Source organism: Heloderma suspectum, chromosome 2 (genome assembly GCF_057233095.1).
Source record: "Heloderma suspectum isolate Gila_16-S chromosome 2, 16-S_ref, whole genome shotgun sequence".
Lineage (NCBI taxonomy): Eukaryota > Metazoa > Chordata > Lepidosauria > Squamata > Helodermatidae > Heloderma > Heloderma suspectum.
In genome coordinates, this window is record NC_139459.1 from 141,850,271 (window position 1) to 141,872,124 (window position 21,854).

The 21,854-nt window shown below is 46.8% G+C and overlaps 1 protein-coding gene across 2 annotated transcripts in view; it reads left to right on the plus strand.

Annotated features, from left to right (window-relative positions):
- The window catches only part of LOC146352883 (ephrin type-B receptor 5), a 182,390-nt gene extending 160,536 nt beyond the window's left edge, over positions 1 to 21,854 (plus strand). For both annotated transcript variants that reach the window (XM_084835088.1, XM_084835089.1), the window contains 11 exons: positions 6,317 to 6,441; positions 7,913 to 8,075; positions 9,147 to 9,261; positions 10,561 to 10,616; positions 10,710 to 10,829; positions 12,612 to 12,859; positions 16,384 to 16,599; positions 17,234 to 17,383; positions 17,515 to 17,708; positions 19,846 to 20,001; positions 20,753 to 21,854. In XM_084835088.1, the coding sequence (XP_084691214.1) occupies positions 6,317 to 6,441; positions 7,913 to 8,075; positions 9,147 to 9,261; positions 10,561 to 10,616; positions 10,710 to 10,829; positions 12,612 to 12,859; positions 16,384 to 16,599; positions 17,234 to 17,383; positions 17,515 to 17,708; positions 19,846 to 20,001; positions 20,753 to 20,861 (1,652 nt within the window). In that variant the 3' untranslated portion in view covers positions 20,862 to 21,854. The remainder of the gene's footprint in view (positions 1 to 6,316; positions 6,442 to 7,912; positions 8,076 to 9,146; positions 9,262 to 10,560; positions 10,617 to 10,709; positions 10,830 to 12,611; positions 12,860 to 16,383; positions 16,600 to 17,233; positions 17,384 to 17,514; positions 17,709 to 19,845; positions 20,002 to 20,752) is intronic.

A 21,854-nucleotide genomic window follows, 5' to 3' on the forward strand; every position in this document is an offset into this window, starting at 1 on the left:
TGGCCCGGAAAACAACTGGTAACCAGTGCAACTCCTTCAGCACTGGAGTGATGTGATCTCGCCGGCGGCTGCCTTTAATCAGGCGAGCCGCCGCGTTCTGTACCAGCTGCAGTTTCCGAACCGTCTTCAAGGGTAACCCCACGTAGAGCGCATTACAGTAGTCTAAACGAGAGGAGACCAGGGCATGTACTACCGATGGGAGCAGATGGTCGGGAAGGAAGGGGCGCAGCCGCCGTATCAGATGGAGTTGATACAGCGCTGTCCAGCTCACAGCTGACACCTGAGCCTCCATGGACAGCTGGGAGTCCAAAATGACCCCCAGGCTGCAGACCTGGTCTTTCAAGGGTAGCCGTACCCCATTCAACACCAGGTCAACATCCCCCAGCCTCCTCTTGTCTCCCACCAAAAGTACCTCGGTCTTGTCAGGGTTCAGCTTCAGCCTATTCCTCCCCATCCAGCCACTCACCATCTCCAGACATTTGGACAGGGATTCTACGGCCAACCTTGGTGAAGATTTAAACGAGAGGTAGAGCTGTGTGTCATCCGCATATTGATGACACTGCACCCCAAACCTCCTGATGATAGCCCCCAGCGGCTTCACATAGATGTTAAATAGCATCGCGGAGAGGATGGAACCCTGTGGCACCCCACAAGTAAGTGGCCACGGGTCCGAAACCTCCTCTCCCAGTGCTACCCTCTGGTACCTGCGGAGAGGAAGGACCGGAACCACCGCAATACAGTGTCCCCAATGCCCAACCCCTCCAGGCGGTCCAGGAGGATACCGTGGTCAACGGTATCGAAAGCCGCTGAGAGGTCGAGGAGAACAAGGAAGGAGCATTCACCCCTATCCAGAGCCCTCCTCATATCATCTACCAAGGCGACCAAGGCCGTTTCTGTCCCGTGCCCAGGCCTGAAGCCCGACTGAAATGGGTCTAGATAATCAGTTTCTTCCAAGTGTGCCTTCAACTGTACCGCCACCACCCGCTCAATCACCTTGCCCAAAAATGGCAGATTTGAGACTGGGCAAAAGTTGTTCAAAACTTGAGGATCCAAGGAGGGCTTCTTTAAGAGTGGTCTTATCACTGCCTCCTTGAGGGCTGATGGCATCACTCCCTCCTCAAGGGAAGCGTTCACCACCGCCTTGATCCCCTCACGCTAATGTGCCCAATTTTTACTACTCCTTTGATGCTCCTTGCTAACTATATCCACCTAATTGCTGTCATTTGCACACCAGCCTCCTCCTGTATGCACACACTTCTGGTTTTGAGCTAGAAGTGTGTGTGTGTGTGTGTGTGTGTGTGTGTGAAAATTAAATTAAAGACATTGCACAATTAGACCAAATGAGGTAGTATTTATTTTTTGTTTCAAAACTTTTATATCCCAACTTAACTCCTGGGAGCTCAAGGTGGCTTAACAACAGAAATCATACACTGAACAATTAAAAAACATAGTTTCCAATTCTGGTTTGTAGGCAGTTTGTCTAGTCTGATTGTAAAGACAGACTATGGCTTATTGTGAAAAAGTGGGGCTGTGACAGGGGAGGGAAAGGGACTGCCCAAGGCTCATTCTCATAATGCCAAACCATGGTTTGGTGTCACATCTGAACTGAGCCTTTGTTGAGCTTGGGCACATTAGCGTGAGATGACCTGAAAGGCATTTTCATACGTGGCTTTTTCTTCCATCAGCTTTGTAAGGTGAACGTATGCAACCTATGCTGGTTAGAATGCTGTTTCACATTGCTAATGCAGACATGTGTACAGGGAGGACGTCATATTTTTGAATGCTCCCCCACATAAAAAGCTTGTTGCTGCATGTAGTAAACTATCACATCAGGGAGACTGGTTTAGTGTAGCTAACATAGGAGCCTGAAGTGGTGAAGTCCAGAATTCACAGTCCTACCTAAAGGATTTCATGGTTTCCAGTTCTAGTTTGCAGGCAAACATGGTTTACACAAGCCATAGTTTGCCTAGTTTGGACTTAACAGCAACCTATGGATTACCCCAAAAGAGGAAATGCAGGAGGGTGTGAGGGAAAGGACAGGAAGAAGCATGCAGATTCAACCATCATTCATGTAATGCCACATTTGAACTAAGCCAAGGTCTGCAAATGTTGAAGTGTATTCATGAGGGTTCATCCTGTGTGCACACTTTTATCTTACGCAGTTCAGACTATAAGTGCCTTGGGTATAAAATGCTATAGTAGTTGTAGCAGAAGTGTTTTCTGTCTCAGTGATAGTGATTTTCTTTCTTTTTAAATTTCTTGGAGTTGTGAAGAACAGAAGGAACAAGGAGTAATGTAGAATATTCCAGTATTATTATTCCCTCCTATTTTTGTTTGATTTACATTATGTGAAACTGGTTCCTGCTGGCCTAAGCTGGTTAAAGCCTCTGATTTGCTTCTCCCTGAATAATGTTCTTTTGTTTTATATGAAAAAACCCACCACCCTCAATGCTTTTATGTTTCTCAGTGCTGAGAAGGAAGCAGAGTCCTTGGTGACTTCCTTACTGTGCCAGATGTTTACCAACTGGCCCAGGTGGTCACAGGTTTCACACTGGCCCTAGTTTGCCAGTTAGTCCAACCTTAATTTTAGTTACGCAAGTAGCCTCATTGACCCCAGTCTCCAGAATTTTGTGGAAGATGTAATGAAAGCACAGGGAAGTGATATAATTCTATTTTTCTTCAGTGATTCCATCTTGGGCATCCTCATTTTCCATCAATATGAGTTTTGTTGCAGCTGGGAAATATTAGATCAGTGGTTTCAAACTGTGTTCCAGGGAATCCTGTGGTTCTTTGGAAGTTTATGTTTCCCTGAAAGAAAGCTTGCAACCCAGGACAAACTATACATTCACACAGAGCAGCCTCCCCCAACCCAGCACTCTCCCCCAACCCAGCACCCTCCAGATGGGTTGGACTATAGCTCCTGGCTGGGATTATAGGAATTGTAGTCCAACCTATCTGGAGGGCACTGGATTGGGGAAAACTGACACAGAGCAACAGCCAGGCCCAGTATGGTAGGTTGGCAACTTTCATGGATTGAAAGCCTTCCTTAGAACACTCCTGATGGGCTCACATACATATCTACAGCATTTTTGTGGGTTTCGTGGTAGATGTGCATGAATTCCGCAGCAGGTAAGTCAATATGGAACGCGTTTCCTGCAGATAGAAAGTTTGAAAGCTGCTGTGTTAGATGATCCCAGGAGGCTGGCAATGCAATCCTCAAACATTTTCAGGTCCAACACAACCTTTCTTAACTACAAGTTGTGGATTTGGCAGAGGTTCAGTGCTCTGAGGATCAAAGCCATGGACTTTTCTGTAGCACACTAATCATGCGGTGCTGTAGGTCTTCTCCATCCTGTCCCTGTGCACCATCCAGGACTGTGTGGCCACTGGTATTCATATGTAGGTTCCTAGCATTTGCCTTTTTCTTAGTGTCCTTGTTTTTACCATTTCTTCTGCCATCCCCAGACGTGCTCACCTTCCTACCGAGTGTTGGTTTGGGTAAGGCTGGTAGGGAGCAGGTCAAGGAAACACTATTATCTATATCCAGCAGCCAAAACCAGCTTCCTTTTTCTGCTTGCAACATCAGACATTACCAAAAAAATCCCTACTGTGTAACCAGTGACGTAAACATATAAGACTGTAAGGTGGTTCTTGCTGGATCAGACCATTCATTCATTCATTCATTCATTCATTTATATACTGCCAAATAGCCAAAGCTCTGGGCGGTTCACAAAAATTAAAACCACGTGGATTGAGACATTTCAGGTCATGCGAGGAAGCGTCTCTGACCATTTCTCTAGCATTCAGTTCATTTCTTCAAAACATTCCACAGTGCTTCTTCATGTACTCACCTGACCTGGATGTTAAAATGCTCCCCCACCCCCCGCAGCCCCCTCAAAACAGCAACCAGCTCCTCTCAGGCTACCACCAACTCTACATCATTTTCTTTTTGAGCTGTCTGTCAGAAACAATTAGTTTATGTGGACTCCCTGAGTAAATAGAATCAGTCAATGTCTGAAGGAAGACCCCTACGGGAAGTGAAAACCGAAAGACAGGAACACAAAACAGGGAATAGTACCTATATAGCTTGATACAAGGAAAAACTGGAAGATAGTTGAAATATTTTGCATTTCTTTATTACATTTATACTTCACCTGTTCCACTGAAAGTGTGAATGTAGTGGATAGAGCTCTGAGCCCAGGAAGGCCCAGGTTCCAAGTCCCCACTTGGACATAAAGATCCCTGAATAACCCTGGGTCAGTTGTTATCTCTCAGCCTACTCTACCTCACAGGGTGGTGGTGCAGATATGGGGTTGGGGAAGAAACACACCATGTATGCTGGGCTGAGCTCCTTGGAGAAAGGGTAGGTTACAAATATGATAGACAAGCTCTAGGCTGCTTATAGTAGACAAATAATTAAAAACCTTACAACAAACTGTTAAATAAAATCACAAATAATCAGTAATCTCAAACAAACTGAATGACTAATAATACTTCATATTGATATACTGTACTTCAGGTTTTCAGATCACTTTATAGGCTTGGGTTATTCACATTTTACGAATGGAGGCGGAGGCTGAGGCTGACACAATAGTAGCTTTCCTTAGGATATCTAATGATGCTTCATGTGTGGCTGTGGTAAGATTTGAACCATAGATTTTTCAACTCATGGCTCATGCTCTTGGCCACTATGCTACATCAGCTCTCAGAACCAAATATGACAATACACAGTAAAGGGAAAAGAGGGAACAACCTGCATCAGGCAGCCTAATCCTCAACAGCCTCCTCAAATTAAACAAAGGATACGTTCATGCCAGAGGCTTGCAGCAAGGTGTTTTTTTTTAATGGTTTATAATGTGAACGTAAAATTGCCATTGGTCAGAATACCAATATGAATTACACATGGCTTTCTCCCTGATGTAAATATCCTGCTTTAATGAGGATCAGACATTCACATAAACAGAACGTGAAAAGGGATTTAAGCCATGTGGCATCATATGATAAGATTTTTGATGGGTCCTGGGATTTTTTTGTTGATTGTGCAAAATTGTTTTAGATTTTTACATGCAAATAGTTTTACATTATATTGTTACATTGTATTTTTAGGGTTTCGATTTTTGTGAACCACCCAGAGAGCTTTGGCTTTGGGTGGTATAGAAATGTAATAAAGGAAAGGACAGGAAAGGTGATTTAAGATTGATGTGTGAAAATTCCCGAAGTCCTGCAATGTTTTTGAAACCTTGAAGGTTTGGGCTGATGTTCACCTAAGCAGTGAGAGTTCCACAAGGAGAAAGTGCAGCATCTGAGAGCAGCATTGGGCATTACAAGGAGCTCCAAGAAGCAGATACATAACTTACTTGTTATGAATGCAGTACGTGAATGCAGTAGAACATCCGAAGGAGACTTTGCACATCTTTCCTGAGGAGCAAGGCACGAGTTGCCTTTGGATGCGGAGGGACATCTCAACAGAGAGTAGAGGTGGCCGTTCCCTGCTTCTGTGTTACTTTGCAAGTGCAAAAGGCAGCAGTGCACGTCCCAAATACCTGTTTCCAGCCACAACTGTAAGAGACACTGCACTTCTAAAACCAAGAGCAACATTGGGCAGGATGACCTGGTAATGCCACTTCAAGAGGAATCGCATTCACCTGCTGTTTGGATCTCACCGCTCAATTGGATATCAGCATTGGGACAAAATACTGCCTTTCTTTGGCATGGCAGACACCTCATGGATCAGTTGCGCATAAGTTTGCAGCTAGTGTAAAATTCACCTGCAGATTTGCATGTTCTGTGTTGCTATCAGGTGGCTCTTGAGATTTTTGGTGGTGCCCAGGCTTGCAAGGGCTGAAAGGTTGACCTAATGTTTCAGGCTTTTAGCCTCAGAAGGAGGGTCTTCAGGGGAAAGAGTACGTTCACAGAATGAGGGGCCAGTATCAGGCCAGGGCAGGCTATTCCGTGCTTGACCTGAGAGCTTCTGCTATTTGCTCCATCAGGCTCCGCTCTGAGACACCAGGCACAGCCAGGCTCCTCTGACCTGCCAGGGGCTGTCCTCTGCCCGACCAGGCTCCACTAAGGTCCACCTTTGCCCAGCCTTTTCCCCCAGCAGTCAGTTTGAGCCTCATAAAACCAGGTAACTGTAGTGATGCACCATCTCGAGCAGCGTTACTACGTGCTGTTAAAGAGTTATTGTATGCCAACCAGATCTGATGACAACAAAGCAAGGTTGAAATGCAAGCAGGCACATTGCTGTACATTCCCCACATTCCTCCTGTCCCTAATACGTCTTTGTCTCTTGTTTTCTTACTTTCTCTCATTGCAGTCCCTTCTGCTGTTCCTATGATGCATCAGGTGAGCCGCACAACTAGCAGCATCACTTTGTCCTGGCCACAGCCAGACCAACCCAATGGGATCATCTTGGACTATCAACTGCGCTATTTTGACAAAGTAAGTTGTGGTTAGGGGGAGGATCTATTTTGTGTGAGAACTTGAATGTCAGCCTGGGCTTTGGGGGGAAGGGGAGATGCAGCTGGACCAGAAGAGGCCAATTAAGTGACAAAATAGTGAGAAGAGACCAGGGTTAAAAACTAGGATTTGACTGTTGTGTTTTACTTTTAAGATTTTCCATGTCTGTGCCAGTCTACACTGTAAATTTAAACAAATTGAACAGTCAGGACTTCCCATCAAGAAACCCTTTGGGACTGTAAAGGAGGTTACATATCTCTGACTAAATTTTCAGACTATAGTTCCCAGGATTCCATGGCGGTGGGAGTGGGAAAACATGTGGATTTAAAAGCAGTTCAGGTTTATGGTATGGATCTGCTGTAGCTTCTCTTATCCTGGTAGAACCAAGGCGTGAGCTCTCCACCAGAACAGGAGTGAGGCCTTTTTGTCTAAAGGACCATGTTCCTATGTTACCTCAGTGGGGTGGAAGCTACTGCCAATGGCTTCTTCCCACATCATTCCAGAAATGAACAAAACTGGAAAGAACCTGCAGTAGCTTCCCGCACCAGAACAGCCTCATTTCCTGAGCAGGGCACTGTACAGCACTGGTGTGGGAGGTAGCAGTGTAGTCAGTAGGGATGTACAGATTGCGTAAAATCTGCTCCGTCTGTGTTTCGCAGGTTGTCAGCTGCCTTCTGTTATGTCATCTGCCCATTGACAGAATTGGATTTTTTTAGTTTCCAAATTCACGCAAAACTGCACATGCAAAAATGTGCAAATTCCCACAAAACGTGCAAATCCCCTCAAAATATGCATTTCCACACTTTAACCTATGGGGGAAATGCACATTTTTGGCCGTTTTTTTTTTTATTGCGTTTTTTTTCCTGAAGGTTAGAAAAACAGTCTGGAAAAACAGCCCAACAGGGGAAAAGCTGGTCCGCTGCAGATGCTGCAGATCTGATTCATAAAAATCCAAATTCACTTGGTTCCATTGCAGATTTCTCTGTCAACCCTAGTAGTCCGCTCCTACCACATTTTTATTTCAGCGTTTTCATGTTATCAAAATGGTATAGAAAGCAATTGCTTCCTCTCCACTGAAGTAATGTAGGAACAGACCCTTAAGAAAAAGAGGCTGAGACAGCAATGATTGAGTGCTTCCTAATGTTGAGGATTCAACATAGTAGAGTGAGAGAGTTGAGCAATTCTTGCAGAATTTAGCAATGAGAACTTTCTTTCCTTCTCTTACACAAATCATTCTTTGTTTTGCCATTAGCCAACTGTCTTCGCTTCAGAATAGAAGAGTCAAGGCAGAGGCATTTGATGATCCCAGATATTAGATCAGAAGTTGCAGGGTGGGGTGCTTTATCTCCGCTGTACAGGGAGACCATTGATGCGTCTTGGAGGGAAGCATTGCTGAGGAAGAGGAAGTAGAATTGTGTTAATTGGCTTCTCTTGACTGACTGTTGATTCCTAGTCAGAAGATGAGGACAATTCATTCACCCTAACTAGTGAGACTAATATGGCCACTATCTCCAATCTGAGCCCAGGGAAGATATATGCCTTCCAGGTACGAGCCCGGACAGCAGTGGGTTATGGGCCATACAGCGGAAAGATGTATTTCCAGACCCTGGTGGGAGGTGAGTGACCTTTATGAACTTTCAAACCTAGAGTTACCCATACATTTCTCTCATGTTCATACTCACCTGCACAATTGATAGCTTTCTCTCTTTTATCACCCTCTTGCTCATGTATCATAAAATTTTACAACATTCACATACCTCACAGGCAAACACATGCCTTGACCCCACTCATGGGTGCGTAGAGTCAAAGGCTGCCTCATTTCAGTATTCACAGACCCTTATGCATCCAAGGCACAAGCCACCAAAAAGCTCTCCTTCATAGACATCATCATAATTTCAGTGAGGTGTGTGCAGGAGAGAGCTCTGGTGGATTGTGACCATATTCGTCAGTGGGAGAGTGGATTTTCTACCCCAGGCGGCTCCTGCAAGTGGCTGAAGGTACCCAAGCCCCAATGTGGTGGTGGCCATGGGTTGGAGGGAGGCTATGGCAAACTAAGGGCACAATCCTATGCATATTTAGACAGAAAAAAATCCTACAATTCTCAGCATTCCCCAGCTAACCTTGCTTGCTGGGGAATGCTGGAAGTTGTAGGGTTTTTTTCTGCCTAAACATGCATAGGATTGTGCCCTAAATTGATAAGAACATAGGTGTCAGGGTGCTGGGCTGTGGGCAGACTTAAACTAGGAGGCACAGTACGTGTGTGTGTGTGGGGGGGGGAATGGGGGACCTGAATGGGCAGACCCACACTTGGGCAGGCAATAGAGTCAGACCACAGCAGAGCTTGGAGCCAGATAGGCAGAGTCACAGTGGCTTGTTGGCCAGGCAAAGCCTGACCCTGACCTGAAAGCCTTTATGGCCCTACCAGGTATGGCAAAGCTAATGGGCTGTCCTTTGTGGTCAGAGTCACCCAGAACCCAAGAGCACTGCATAACCAAGGAACCTTCTGCCCTACTACTCCAGGTGGCTCACCACATAGAGAGGAGCTCCAAACGTTCCTGGGTCTAGCCCTGGAGCTCCTGGCAACAGGTTGGGAAGGTGTGTACAGATGTAAATGCTTCACCAGGGTCTTGTTGGTGGTGTGGGAGATCTCTGGATGAGAAGAAAACGTAGGCTGTCTCTTTTGACAGGTGAGCGCTCTGAGATGGTACAGGACCGACTGCCCCTTATTGTAGGTTCAGCACTGGGTGGTCTGGCCTTCCTTGTAATTGCTGCTATTGCCATCCTTGCCATCGTCTTCAAGAGGTGAGTTTTCTGTCCCCACCCAGTAGAGATCTTTGTGCAGCAACGTGCACCAGCACCACATGCAAGGGGGCAGCTAACGCGATGGACAACAACTGTTCTCCAGTGGAGATCCTGCTGTGTGTGTGTCCTAGGCTTCCACCGGGAGAGATAGTTTGCCATCTCTTCTTTCTGTGGATGTCATGCGAGGCAGACCCAAAGACTGATAACCTAACGCCTGTATGTGTGTGTTTGGGTGCATGTGTGCGTGTGTGCATGTGTGTACCATTCTTCTCTTGCCTCACACACAGATTTGCCTGTAACTGGATAAATGTGGCAGGAAGCCCTGCGTCAAGGGGTCCTCAGATTTCAGGATATCGCTGCTACTAGCCTGTGTAAAAGGATACTGGAGATCAACCTAAAGGCATGTCAAAAGTATAATAAAATAGCAAAAGAGCACAAGCAGGCTAGGGAAACTTTGAGAGCAGAGCCAAATGGTTCCTGACTACAGTGCAAATATGTTACTATTTTTCTTCTAGACCCAAACCCCAATCTTCATATTCAGTCTAGTGTAGGGGCTTCGTAAGCACACAGAATCTCCAGCTGGATGCATTTGCCTCTTTTGAAACTGGGGTTTGGAACATACAGTGCTCTGCCCAATGCATTCAACGTCATGTCCAAAGGGACTTCCAGAAACATATCAGAGAATATGTTGCTGAAAGTTGAATTATAGGCTATGCTGTATGCCATGTTATCCAGAATATTGTCAGAAATTGTCTTCAGGATATAATGGGATACCTGTTGCTGAGCATCACATCTACAAAAAGCCTAAAGCTTTGGTAGTGGAAAGTGTACACCAGACCAGCCCTAAGTTACATTTGGTTATCAGATAAACTCCCAGTGGAATTGGCAAGAACTGTTTTGCTCTATACAGATGTATTCATCCAGTACTTCAGAACATCATAAGATCCCTGCTGGATTAGACCAAAGGTCAATGTAGTTCAGCATTCTATTTCCTGCAATGGTAATCTAAGCTAGTGGCCAAAGCCACAGCTTAGAATCAAAGAATTGGAAGGGACCTCAAAGGAAATCTAGTCCAGCCCCCTGCCAGTGCACGAAATGCATAGGTTTGGTTGGTAGTAAACTTCCGCCCCCTAAACTGAAAAGCCCCAAATGCATTTCCTTGTCATGTAGGTGCTCCAGCCTCTTGACTTTTTTGGGTGCCCATCTCTGTACCTTTTCCCAGCTCTATAATAGACTTTTTGGAATGACGGATATGGGAAAGTCATCCTCTTTTTACTTTTACCTTTTCTTCCTCCACAGTAAGAGGCGAGAGACGCCCTACACTGACCGCCTACAACAATACATCACCACACGGGGTAAGTGAGGGCGTGGCGCCGCTCTCTCTCATTGGCTGTCTTCCCTTCAGGGTCAGCTGTGTTGCTGACTCTGGAGTCTCGCTTCTCCCTCAGGCCTTGGGGTCAAATACTACATTGACCCTTCCACCTACGAAGACCCCAACGAAGCCATCCGGGAATTTGCCAAGGAAATTGATGTGTCTTTTGTCAAGATCGAGGAGGTCATTGGATCAGGTAACAAGGGAACTATTCCCCATTTCATCTGTCCCATCACGTTCCAGTCCCCTTTTGCAGTGTAGACATGATTTAGAGCCTCAAGCAACCTTAACTCTCCCTTTGTGACTCTCCAGCTCTAACCTCCTGCTTGGGCCAGCTTAGTCATTTTCTCACCTTGACAACATTCAAGTGCACTGTGGTCCTCCAACTGATATGGATTTGGCCCCAGGCCATTCTTGGTAACAGCACCTCAGTAAGGCTTCATTTCAGCATCTTCACAGAGTAGGCCTCACTTTGCATGTTGAAGGGATTAAAGAGGGTGCATTACCAGGCCCCAAACACTCCCTTTATGTCCTTTGAGACAGCAAGAGAGGATGCTGCTGCTGCTGCATGAACTCCACCATATTCCTCCAACAGTCCACCTGCTCCTGTCTGAGCAGGGAGAAGACTACACCCCATTCATCCATGCACCTGAAGGAGCATCAATCCCATGCCACTGTAGAACCTGGGTGATTACTCAAACCATGTGGCAGAGGAAGAAGGACAGGCTACTGGTGGCACAACCGAGCAAGAGAATTATGTACAGCGGGGGTGGGCAACTTGTGGCCCTCCAGATTTGGGAGGGGTTACAACTCCAATCATCCCTCACCATTGGCCATGCTGGCTAGGGCTGATGGGAGTTGTAGGCCCAAATGTTTGGAGGGCCACAAGGTTCCCACCCTTGATGTGCAGGTATAAGAACCATCTTAAGGCAAGGACTTGTTAAGACCATGCAAGGAGTACTGATGTGCACCAAACTTACATGGGGCTTGAACTCAAGGCTGGGTCCAGCTGCTCACTCTCTAACTTCCTTCCTTCCTTCCTGACAGTGGAGTAACCTTCCATGATTGGACTAGTAGCATTCCTACCACTGATAGCTTTACTGCAGGGTCTCCCAGCAGGGTATTTAGTTGCCACAGCCCCAGATCCTCCCCCCCCCCCATGAAACTGTTGCTTGAGGCCTTTGGATAGAGCAGAGTCCAAACTGCTGGTATAGTGGTTAGAGTGTTTGGCCTAGATCAGTGAGGCCTGGGCTCAAATCCTCAGTCCACTTCAAAGTTGACTGGGTGACCACTTTGGCCAGTCGTCTTAACCTACCTCACAAAAGGGGGTTGTGAGGAGGATAAAGTGCTCTGCCCTGAGCTTCTTGGGCGAGAATAGAGAATCATAGAATAGCAGGGTTGCAAGGGGCCTACAAGGCCATCGAGTCCAACCCCCTGCTCAATGCAGGAATCCAAGTCAGAGCATCCCTGAAAGATGGCTGTCCAGCCTCATCTTGAACGCCTCCAGTGTGGGAGAGCCCACCACCTCCCTAGGTAATTGGTTCCATTGTCGTATTGCTCTAACAGTCAGGACGTTTTTCCTGATGTTCAGCCGGAATCTGGCTTCCTGTAACTTGAGCCCATGATTCCGTGTCCTGCACTCTGGGATGATGGAGAAGAGATGCTGGCCTTCCTCTCTGTGACAGCCTTTCAAGTACTTGAAAAGCGCTATCCTATCTCCCCTCAGGCTTCTCTTCTCAAGACCAAGCATGCCCAGTTCATTCAGCCTCTCCTCACAGGGCTTTGTTTCCAGTCCCCTAGCAACCTTTGTAAATCAAACTGACTCCAGCGATAAAGAAAGAGAAGAGAGCCCACGGTCTCACGAAGTGCGGTGGGCAGGTACTTGTTCAGTGTCTTTGTGGCTCCTGGTTTAAACTGGAGCAAGCGGGTGCTCCTCCCCCATCTGACATGGCATCTTTTCCGCCCCCACCCTTGGCAGGAGAGTTTGGAGAGGTCTGCTTCGGGCGCCTGAAGCCTCCAGGGAAGCGAGAGTACACAGTGGCTATTAAGACCCTGAAGGCAGGATACACGGATGAGCAGCGCCGGGAATTCCTCAGCGAAGCCAGCATCATGGGACAGTTTGAGCACCCGAATGTCATCCGCCTGGAGGGCGTGGTCACCAAGAGCCGCCCCGTCATGATTGTCACGGAGTTCATGGAGAATGGCTCTCTGGATTCCTTCCTGCGGGTACTGCGATCTCGCCTCCCCAAGCCAAGCCTGCCTCTCTCGTCTCCCTCCGCCTTGTCATTTTGCATGTCCATTTTCATCCCCCCTGCCTCAAGATTGGGTCTCTGGAGGTGTGGCAAAGCAGACGAGGCTGTATACGGGCTTGTGGCCCAGCAGGGGCTGGTCCGTCCTGTGGACTGTGGACAGAACCCTGTTTGTGCGCTGTGCCACCTCATGCGGCAGAAGGGGGGTCATCAGTATTGTTCACCATTTATATAGCACCATAGGTGTTCTTGGCATCATACAGAGCAACGTAAATTACAGAGAAAGGGGCCTGGCTAGTAGGGGAGAAAACAAAGGGAGGGAAGGGAGATATGGGGGATGGATATGAGCAAATGCATGTGCACGTGCGGAGGAGAACTAAGGGGTTGAGCCATAGAAGAGGAGGGCTTTGAAGAAGGGCTTGAAGGGAGTGGGAGGTGGCACCACGCAGGTGTTTTGCAAGAGAGTCCCAGGCATAGCAGGAAGCAACAGAGACTGAAGGGAGATTTTTAAGAGGAAAGGAGGCTTCCAGGCTGGAGGAAATAGTGGAGTAGAGGGAGCAAAGATCACAGGCATGGATACAGCGGGAAGTAAGGTCATAGAGACTGGATGGGGCAATGATGTGGAGAACTTTAAATGCATTAGAGTTGGCTGCAGAAGAAGACGAGAGGCCAATTTAGGGATTTGAGCAAAGGGTGTCACATGGTTTGAAGGATGGCTAAATAATTTGGGCAGAGGTGAGAAGAAGGCAGGTGTGACGAACTTCTGGGCTCATCAATACTGAGTCCACATCGTTGGCATAGGGATCAGAGAATCTGTCCATTTCTGGTCTGTGTCACTTCTGCATGTATTCATCTGTGAGTCTGTTCTGTCCCATTTCCACATTTGTCTGTGATTGCAACACACACACACACACACACACGAAAATTTTCATTTAAATATGTATAATACATACATATTTATAAACATTTTTCTCTCAAAATGCACATTTGAAAACATATGTTGATATGATTCTTGAGCCGAGAACTGTGTCAAAAATTTTGGGAAGTGCAAAAACCAATGGATAACTAGCTCCAGTTCATATTAGTCCAGCAGATCAGACCAGATCCATTTATACGGGAATTCACAAAGACCACATCCTTCCCTAATAGAGAGTGTATATGCTGTTCTGTGTCAACTCCTTTTCTAGCAGCGCAGTCCTGTGCATGTTTACTTGGAAATAAGTGTCACTTTGTGCAATGGAGCCTAGTAACAGCGCAAACCTAAATGTAGTGGGGGGTGGGGGAGCGAAGTGGCAGATTGTCTGCTCTTTCCAAAGCCCTGTCAGTTCACTCCAGTCACGGGGGTGGGGGGGAGCTTGCCTAGTTTTTCCTTCGCTAGTGGTTCTTTCCTTCTCCCATTGGTTAACATTGGATCCAGGCTGGCATAGCTGAGGGACCTGATCCTGAGGCCTCCTGGGTGAACAAAGGTGCCATGGATCCAAGGCCACCTCTGACCTGCTCCCAGAATGCCCTGCTTTGGGGCCTAACACTGGCAATAGCTTTCTGCAAGCATACTGGGGCATACCAGTGGGAAGTCTCAGCTGGCAGAGGGACACTTCCATCCTACCCTAGCTACTTCTAGACAGTAGATCTGGGGGATGAATCTGTAAGTGCACAATCTTCCTCATTTTTAGATAGAAAAATGCTGGCTGGGGAATGCTGGGAGTTGTAGGACGTTTTTCTGTCTTAAACGTGTATGGGATTGTGCCCTACATGTGTTTAGGAGTCAAGCCTAGTTTCATTACTTCTGACCAGAATAGAAAATGGCAGACCAGACAAAAGAGGAGACTAAGGGACAAGCCTGAATAGCTCCTATCCCCCAAATTAAAGGTATCAGAAACAGATATATAAATCTGTTTCAGCCACATACAAATTTTACACAAAAACCAATACACACGGGAGCACTGGTCTTCAGTTGTTGGGTCAGGACGTACTACTGGGTTACAGCCTGACCTAAGCTGGATGGTAACAGCAGCACTACCACCATACAGATATGTGATAAGAAGTTAATAAGTGGGTTCTGAAATACCAGGTCAGAAAAGGCTGAAAACTACTCCTCTTGAAAAGCACTTTCTGTGTCCCAAGAATTAAACATGTAAGTGGGATTTAGCCTTAACTTGAAGGAGAGTGCCAATAACACATGTAAAATTATCATTCATTAACCTGCCTTGAATAAGTCCAATCTGGTCTGCAGAGAATTATTTATTTATTGAGAATCAGCTATGGAGGAATTTAAACAATTAGCAATATTGTGGAAGTGATCTAAAGATCTTAATTCAATTACAAAATCAGCTGGTAGGAGGATGTTGAGTCTGAACCCTTACTGGATTTGAGGATAATGACCATTTTTGTGGGATTCTGGGAAAATCCCTTGTAGTTAAAAACCCATTTATAACATCAAGTGGTGGTTTAGCAATAATGCCAGAACATTTCTTATAGAATCCAGCTGGCGATCCATTTAAGCCAGAAGCTTTTTAATATTTTAAATGCTAAGTGACTCCATCACTACTTCTAATATTGGACTTTTAACAAAGGGTTACACTCAGTTCTCCCTGAGGTCATGTTTTGCATATTGCTGCTGTTTGTAAAAATGATGTCATACTGGACTTTCTGAAGTGTATAGTTGTTGACAGGAATTCTTAAATTCACAACTGATTTCTTGTTGGGTAGTAGTAAATTGGTCCCTATTCCCCTTTTTACTAGAAGGTATTAATGTCTTCTATTTGTCTTGGTTTAATAACGTTGCTAAAAGCTCATAACTTTTATTTGCCTTTTCAGACGATACTGCCTCCTTGCCATTGCCTATAAATTGAGTCTCTTCCTAGCCTTCTCCAACCATTTAACATTCCTGACCCTTCCGTGTTTATATTTATTTGCCAGGGTGTTTTTTTTCCAGCATCTTTGTCCTAATTCTCCCTGAGATGGTCCTGTCTGTGTCTGGCAGTGGTACCACTTCAGAATGCAGGTGCGGGCTTACATGACTGAATGCTCCTCCATACAAAAGTATTCCCTCCACGTAGAAAACGAATCTGTCTAGCACAAGGCACATTACAATCCTTCTCCATAATATGCCAGTTTTGTATGTTGAAGGGTTATTTTGTACAGAGGAGCATTCAGTCTAGGGAGCTCCATCTGCAAAACAGGCTTCAGGGAGAACTAAGCCTTAGTTCTGGGTTCATCTCTTTTCTTCTTCAGACAAATAGTTTGCTTACAAATAGCCTCCTTGGGCGTTTCCTGTCTTGTACATCGTTGTCCAGCTGACTGTTTGTTTTGTTGAGATGAAAAAAGAAATGTAATTCCTGGGGTAATTCTTGTGCTGAGCTGTCATTGTTTAGGATTATATTCTTCAGTCACCCCAGTGATCTCCTCCTCTGGCCATGCTACCGTTATGGGCAAGTGACTGGAAAACATCCTTGTTACTCTTTCCCTGATGCCCCTCTCTCTTGTGTGTGCCACTCGCAGCAGAAGGAAGGGCAGTTCAGTGTGCTGCAGCTAGTGGGCATGCTGCGGGGCATAGCCGCTGGCATGCGCTACCTCTCAGACATGAATTACGTCCATCGGGATCTGGCTGCCCGCAATATCCTGGTCAACAGCAACCTGGTTTGCAAGGTGTCGGATTTCGGCTTGTCAAGGTTCTTGGAAGATGATGCTTCAAACCCAACCTATACGGGGGCCTTGGTGAGTTCTTGCTCAGGAAGCAATCTTTTGCAAAGCCCTGGAATACTCAGGCAGACAAGCCCTAGAGGAGCCCATTTGTGTTCTGCCAAGACCAGATGTTGCAAAATAAACTCTAGAGTTGCCATCAAGCTCCCACCTAGAACGAAATCCAAAGCAAAATTGGGGATTCGTCCTCAGGTGGAGGAATTTTAAAGGCAACTAGCTGAGGCGCAGCACACTCCTGGGTTGTCCTCAGATCGTGTGTAACCATATGTAAAGAAGTTCAGCATTGGACTAGCAAGTGAATTGGCCCTTCATTCTGCTCTTTAAAAAAAAAAAATCTAAACTTGCTCTCATGATTGGTAGGACGGATGTATTTTAACATACTCTGTGTCAGAGGAGGATTTGGCTTTTCTGTTAGAGCCTGAAACCATGCCAAAAACGTATAGTACCACCTTTTTCAAAATTCACCCCAGGACTGAAAGAATGTATATGTTTTGGGGACAGAGAAAGCACTATCAAGCTGCTTCTGCCATTCGTATAATGTTTCTTGTCTTTACTCAGAAATGACAAGGCTTAATGTGACTTCAACACCCTTCTTTTTTGTTGGTGGATATTCCTGCTCACTACTTTTTCCTCTCTCTTTATTCTCTAGGGTGGCAAGATCCCCATTCGGTGGACTGCCCCAGAAGCTATCCAGTATCGCAAGTTCACATCCTCAAGCGACGTCTGGAGCTATGGCATTGTAATGTGGGAGGTCATGTCCTATGGCGAGAGGCCCTATTGGGACATGTCCAATCAGGATGTAAGTTCTAACATGGAGTAAACCTCTCTCTTGGAGTAACCCCATGCTCTGATCCAGATACTTGTTGGTGAGAGACGTTTATACATGCTCCAGTGGGACTGTCTCTTGATACATCCCTTCTTTCATTGCAGGTAATCAATGCTATTGACCAGGACTATCGCCTGCCGCCTCCCCCAGACTGTCCCACTGTCTTGCACTTGCTGATGCTGGACTGTTGGCAGAAAGAACGGGTCCAGAGACCCAAATTTGAGCAGATTGTCAATGCTCTGGACAAGATGATCCGCAAGCCGTCCGCCCTCAAAGCTACTGGCACAGGGAACAGCAGGTGGGCCGCAGCTGTGGGAAAGCACCTTGGATGGGCGTGGTCCACAAGCCCAAGGGAAGGAGTGAAGGGTTGTGGTTTGGAACTGGGAGGTGACTGATACCCAGTTCATAGATTGACCTGGAGTCTGGAGCCTCCTCTGAACAAAAACAAATTTTCATCAAGAAATCCAGGCTATATCATTTTCATGCATGTTCCAAAAAAGCCTTAGCCTCATGATAGCCTGAAAAAAAGCTGATGTAATAATAAAAAATAACACATTGCATCAATATAGCACTTTTCCAAAGCATATCATGTGCAATAGCAGGACCATATTGCCTAAAGTGAGATTAAACCAGGGATCTTCTGGCTCATAGCCCACACTGTTTGGTGTTACATGACACCAGCTCTGTTGTTATTATGCTCTATTATTACAGTGCAAGATTTCTGATTCTGGGCCTGTTAAGCAAACCAGCAGAGTGCAGGCCACCCAGGGCCTGGTGAAATTTAGAGGGATGTCGGGCAAGCAGAATCCCTGAAGGCCGTGGTTTGTGGGAGGTGTGGCTAGATCCACAACAACCACAAGGTGTGGCTGTTGGGCTAGATCCCAGAGTCCGAAGAATGGATCAGAAGGGGTGAAATGGGCCAAGAAGGGTCTGCCTCGGGGGTGGGGGGCGGTGGAAGGGGTTGAGGGGGGCGGGGAGTCTCCTCAGCAAAAGCTGGTAAGGATGTACTTGGAAATGCCTGTGTTCCCATGTGCCTTTCCCAGCTTTACAGAGCCAGATGCTTGGTGTCAGCACAGAGGAGGTCCCTGGGGGTAGATTCAGCCAGGATTAGATGTCCTCAGAACGGAGGAAGGAAATGCTTCCTGTTAGCATGGAGGGATTTCCCCATGGGTTTCACAAGCCAAGGAGAGGAGAAGAATCCTCAGTTGTGTATACTTCATTCAAACTGATCCAATGCAGACCTGTTTGTTTACAGGTCAAATTGTAAGATGGGTAAAGCAGAAAATGTGGGAAATTGGAAAAAATTGGAGCCTGCAGGGCTTCTCTGGGTGTGGGCTTTTGATTCCTTTGAGGGCCAATTCATATTAGTGCTGTGCTGAACCCCATTTGGAACTCTTGGCCTCCTGTGATAAAGGAAGACATTTTTCTGTTTCTTGTGACTGGGGGAATAATTTCTTGGAAGATTTCAGGTGGGGGGGCACTTCCTGTCCTCAAAGACTTTTTGAGGTGGCCGGGGGTGGCGGTGTTCTTTCTTTAAGCTTTTTTTAAAAAATGAACATGATCTTTCCCCAGTGTCAGTGATTTGCCACTTGGCCCAACTTCCCATGCTTCCTGGATATGCCCAGGGGAGGACATCATGACTTAAGGTGGTCATCCAGGCATGCCAAGACCCTGGGGAGGTTGCCTGTGGAGCTCCTGAAAGCCAGGCTGCTTTTTCCCCCCGGGGTTAAGATGTTCTTTTAACTTCACCTGGCTTTCAGCTGCCCCACAGGCAGCCTTTCTGGCAAGGGAAGAAGAAGTGAAGCTTTGCAAGTGCAGGGTGCATCAGCCATCAGCTGGTGCAGCCTGTGCTTGCCAAGCCACTTCTTTCCACGGCCAGGAGGGACGTGGCAGCAGCCTTCGAAGGGGGGCCGTTGAAAGCGCAGGGGCAGTGACGGGCAGCTGGCGTGCCTGCATTCGCCAAGCACTCTCCCTGCCTGTGCAGCGAGAGAGGAGCTTTTGCCCGTGTAGGGCACAGGACACGGCAACAGCGAGGTACGTCCCAAAGCCCGCACCCTGAGAATTTCTCCTAAAATTCTCACACCGTGCCCACAGTTTCATACGTGGTTTCTTTTCAGCCTTCCCTCCCCGACCCTGAATGGTTAAAAAAAAGAGATAGAAAATATCAGCACAGCACCAGTTCACAAAATATGCAGCTGTCGTGCTTGCCACAGGTATACCAGTATACCTGTGGCAACAAAACCATCAACACGTCAAGCACAAACAGAGGACACCCCAAACCCTCAGGGATACTTTGTCATCCTGCCCTGCAGAGCTCGCTGTGACTCCGTGGTGTGTGTCCTTCGCATTCCTGAAGACACACATCCTCCACCTCTGGCTGACACATCAGCATTTTCTTGTGCTCATTTCAAGCATTCTGGTTTCTTCCCTGACAGACCATCCCAGCACCTGCTGAGCAACTCGCCCCCCGATTTTCCGTCACTCACCAATGCCCACGAGTGGCTGGATGCCATTAAAATGGGCCGCTACAAGGAGAACTTTGACCAGGCTGGCCTGACCACGTTTGATGTCATCTCACGCATGACTCTAGAGTAAGAGCAACATCGCATATACACTTGATCAGGAGCTGCAGCAGTCTTGGCCCTCTGAGTTGTATACTTGCATGATACATGTCCCAGCAAATCCATGTGTATCTCTGTCACACACTGCAAATTTTGGTGAATGCCCAGAAAACGTAATGCCTGAAGATGTCCCAAAAGGGAGGAGGGGCAAAAGATACAAACAAGCAGTTAGGAACATAGAAGCATCGCTATGGATTAACTAGGCCACATTTTTCTGGGCAACCATCATGCAGTAAAACTGTTCCTGGATGGTATTACTTTTAGAGTACATGTGAGGAGTTGCCTATTCCTTCCTCATGGGGGCGGGGGGGGGGGATCCTACATGTAGAAAACTACATAGAAAAGCTAGAACACTTCTCCCAGACATGCTAATTTTCTGTGTTCAAGGAGATCTGTTTTTTAAGTTTAAAAACACTAGGTCAGTTTTAACTGAAATCAGATGGACAGCATGTGTGGAAAGACCACAGATAACAGACCACTTTGGGTACAAAATCTGTTCAGTTCCATTTGATTCCAAATCTATTCATGGAAAATCCTGATTCTTAATATCCCATAGCTGGGTCTTCCACCTTAGAAGTTAACATTTGTGGCAACTTCTGTGGCTCCGTGTGTCTGTTGTAAGGCAGTCAGGTACTGGGAAGTGCCATGTAAGAATGTAGTTGAGTTTGTCAGTGCAAACAACAGGGGCCCCATCTAAGATCTTCCTCATTTTCATTTGCAGGGACATCCAGCGCATTGGTATCAGCCTGGTTGGTCATCAGAAGAAGATTCTCAATAGCATCCAGCTCATGCGGGTTCACCTCAATCAGCTTGAACCTGTTGAGGTCTGACACAGAGAACACATTCCGCCCCCTGCCCCCTTAAAGGACCTGGAGGTTTAAATGAACCTTTTGTTGTAAAAAGGAGACAGCACAGTAAATTTCAGACGTCGACGGAGGGTGCATGACATGTTGCACTCCACAGACCAGAACCCTTGGTGACTGGTGGGGGTGGGGGTGGGGGGGTGTTTCTTCATTTTTTAAAAAGATCATAACTGGAGACACTATAAATCCTGTGGCATTTAGATATGGGTGGAATTGTAAATTGGGGTAGGGTGGGGAGTTAGTGCACAGGGTAGAGCTGGAAAGGCCGCTTTGGAGTTGGAAATGCGCCCACTGCCACTTCTGTACTGGCGTATTACATTGCAGAGACATCAGTGGCATGGACTTTGGGCTGGCACCTTCCCAAAGACGTCTCTTGAACCTAAACCAGCCAAATCAAGCCCAAGTGAAAACCAAAAGACTGTGATGCTACAAGAAATCTCTCTGAAACTTTTGTTGGGCCAGTGAAGCTGAGCTCTGAGACAAGCAACAAGTGCCGCCACTCTCAGACAGATCTGGCGGAGGCAGCCACTGAGTGAAGCAGGAGGTTGTGGGTGCAGCCTCCAGCAGTGAACGTTAGGCACTGTTTAGGCTGGCAAGGTGTGAGGCAGACAGATCTGACCCATGGGGCACCATCCAATGTGACATGGTGTAGTTCATTCAAGTGGGGCTTGCATCGGATAACCTCATGGTGAATTGGGCCCCATGTTAATTAGTGAGGGGCCGGGGGGTGGGGAGCCATTTGGATGTTCAGCCTCAGGCACAAAACCATTTTGGGCCAGCGATGGGTTCTGAGCTTATAATCTGAGTGGATCCCTTGATAAGGGCTCCAGGGTGGCAACTTCCTAGTTATCGGGTAAGTGTCCCTGGAAGTGTGCCTCTCTAGAGAGTAGAAGAGCCCTTCTCTGCAGTTTCCAACTGGATATTCAGACCACAGAAAACCAAATAAAATGTTTGACAGAG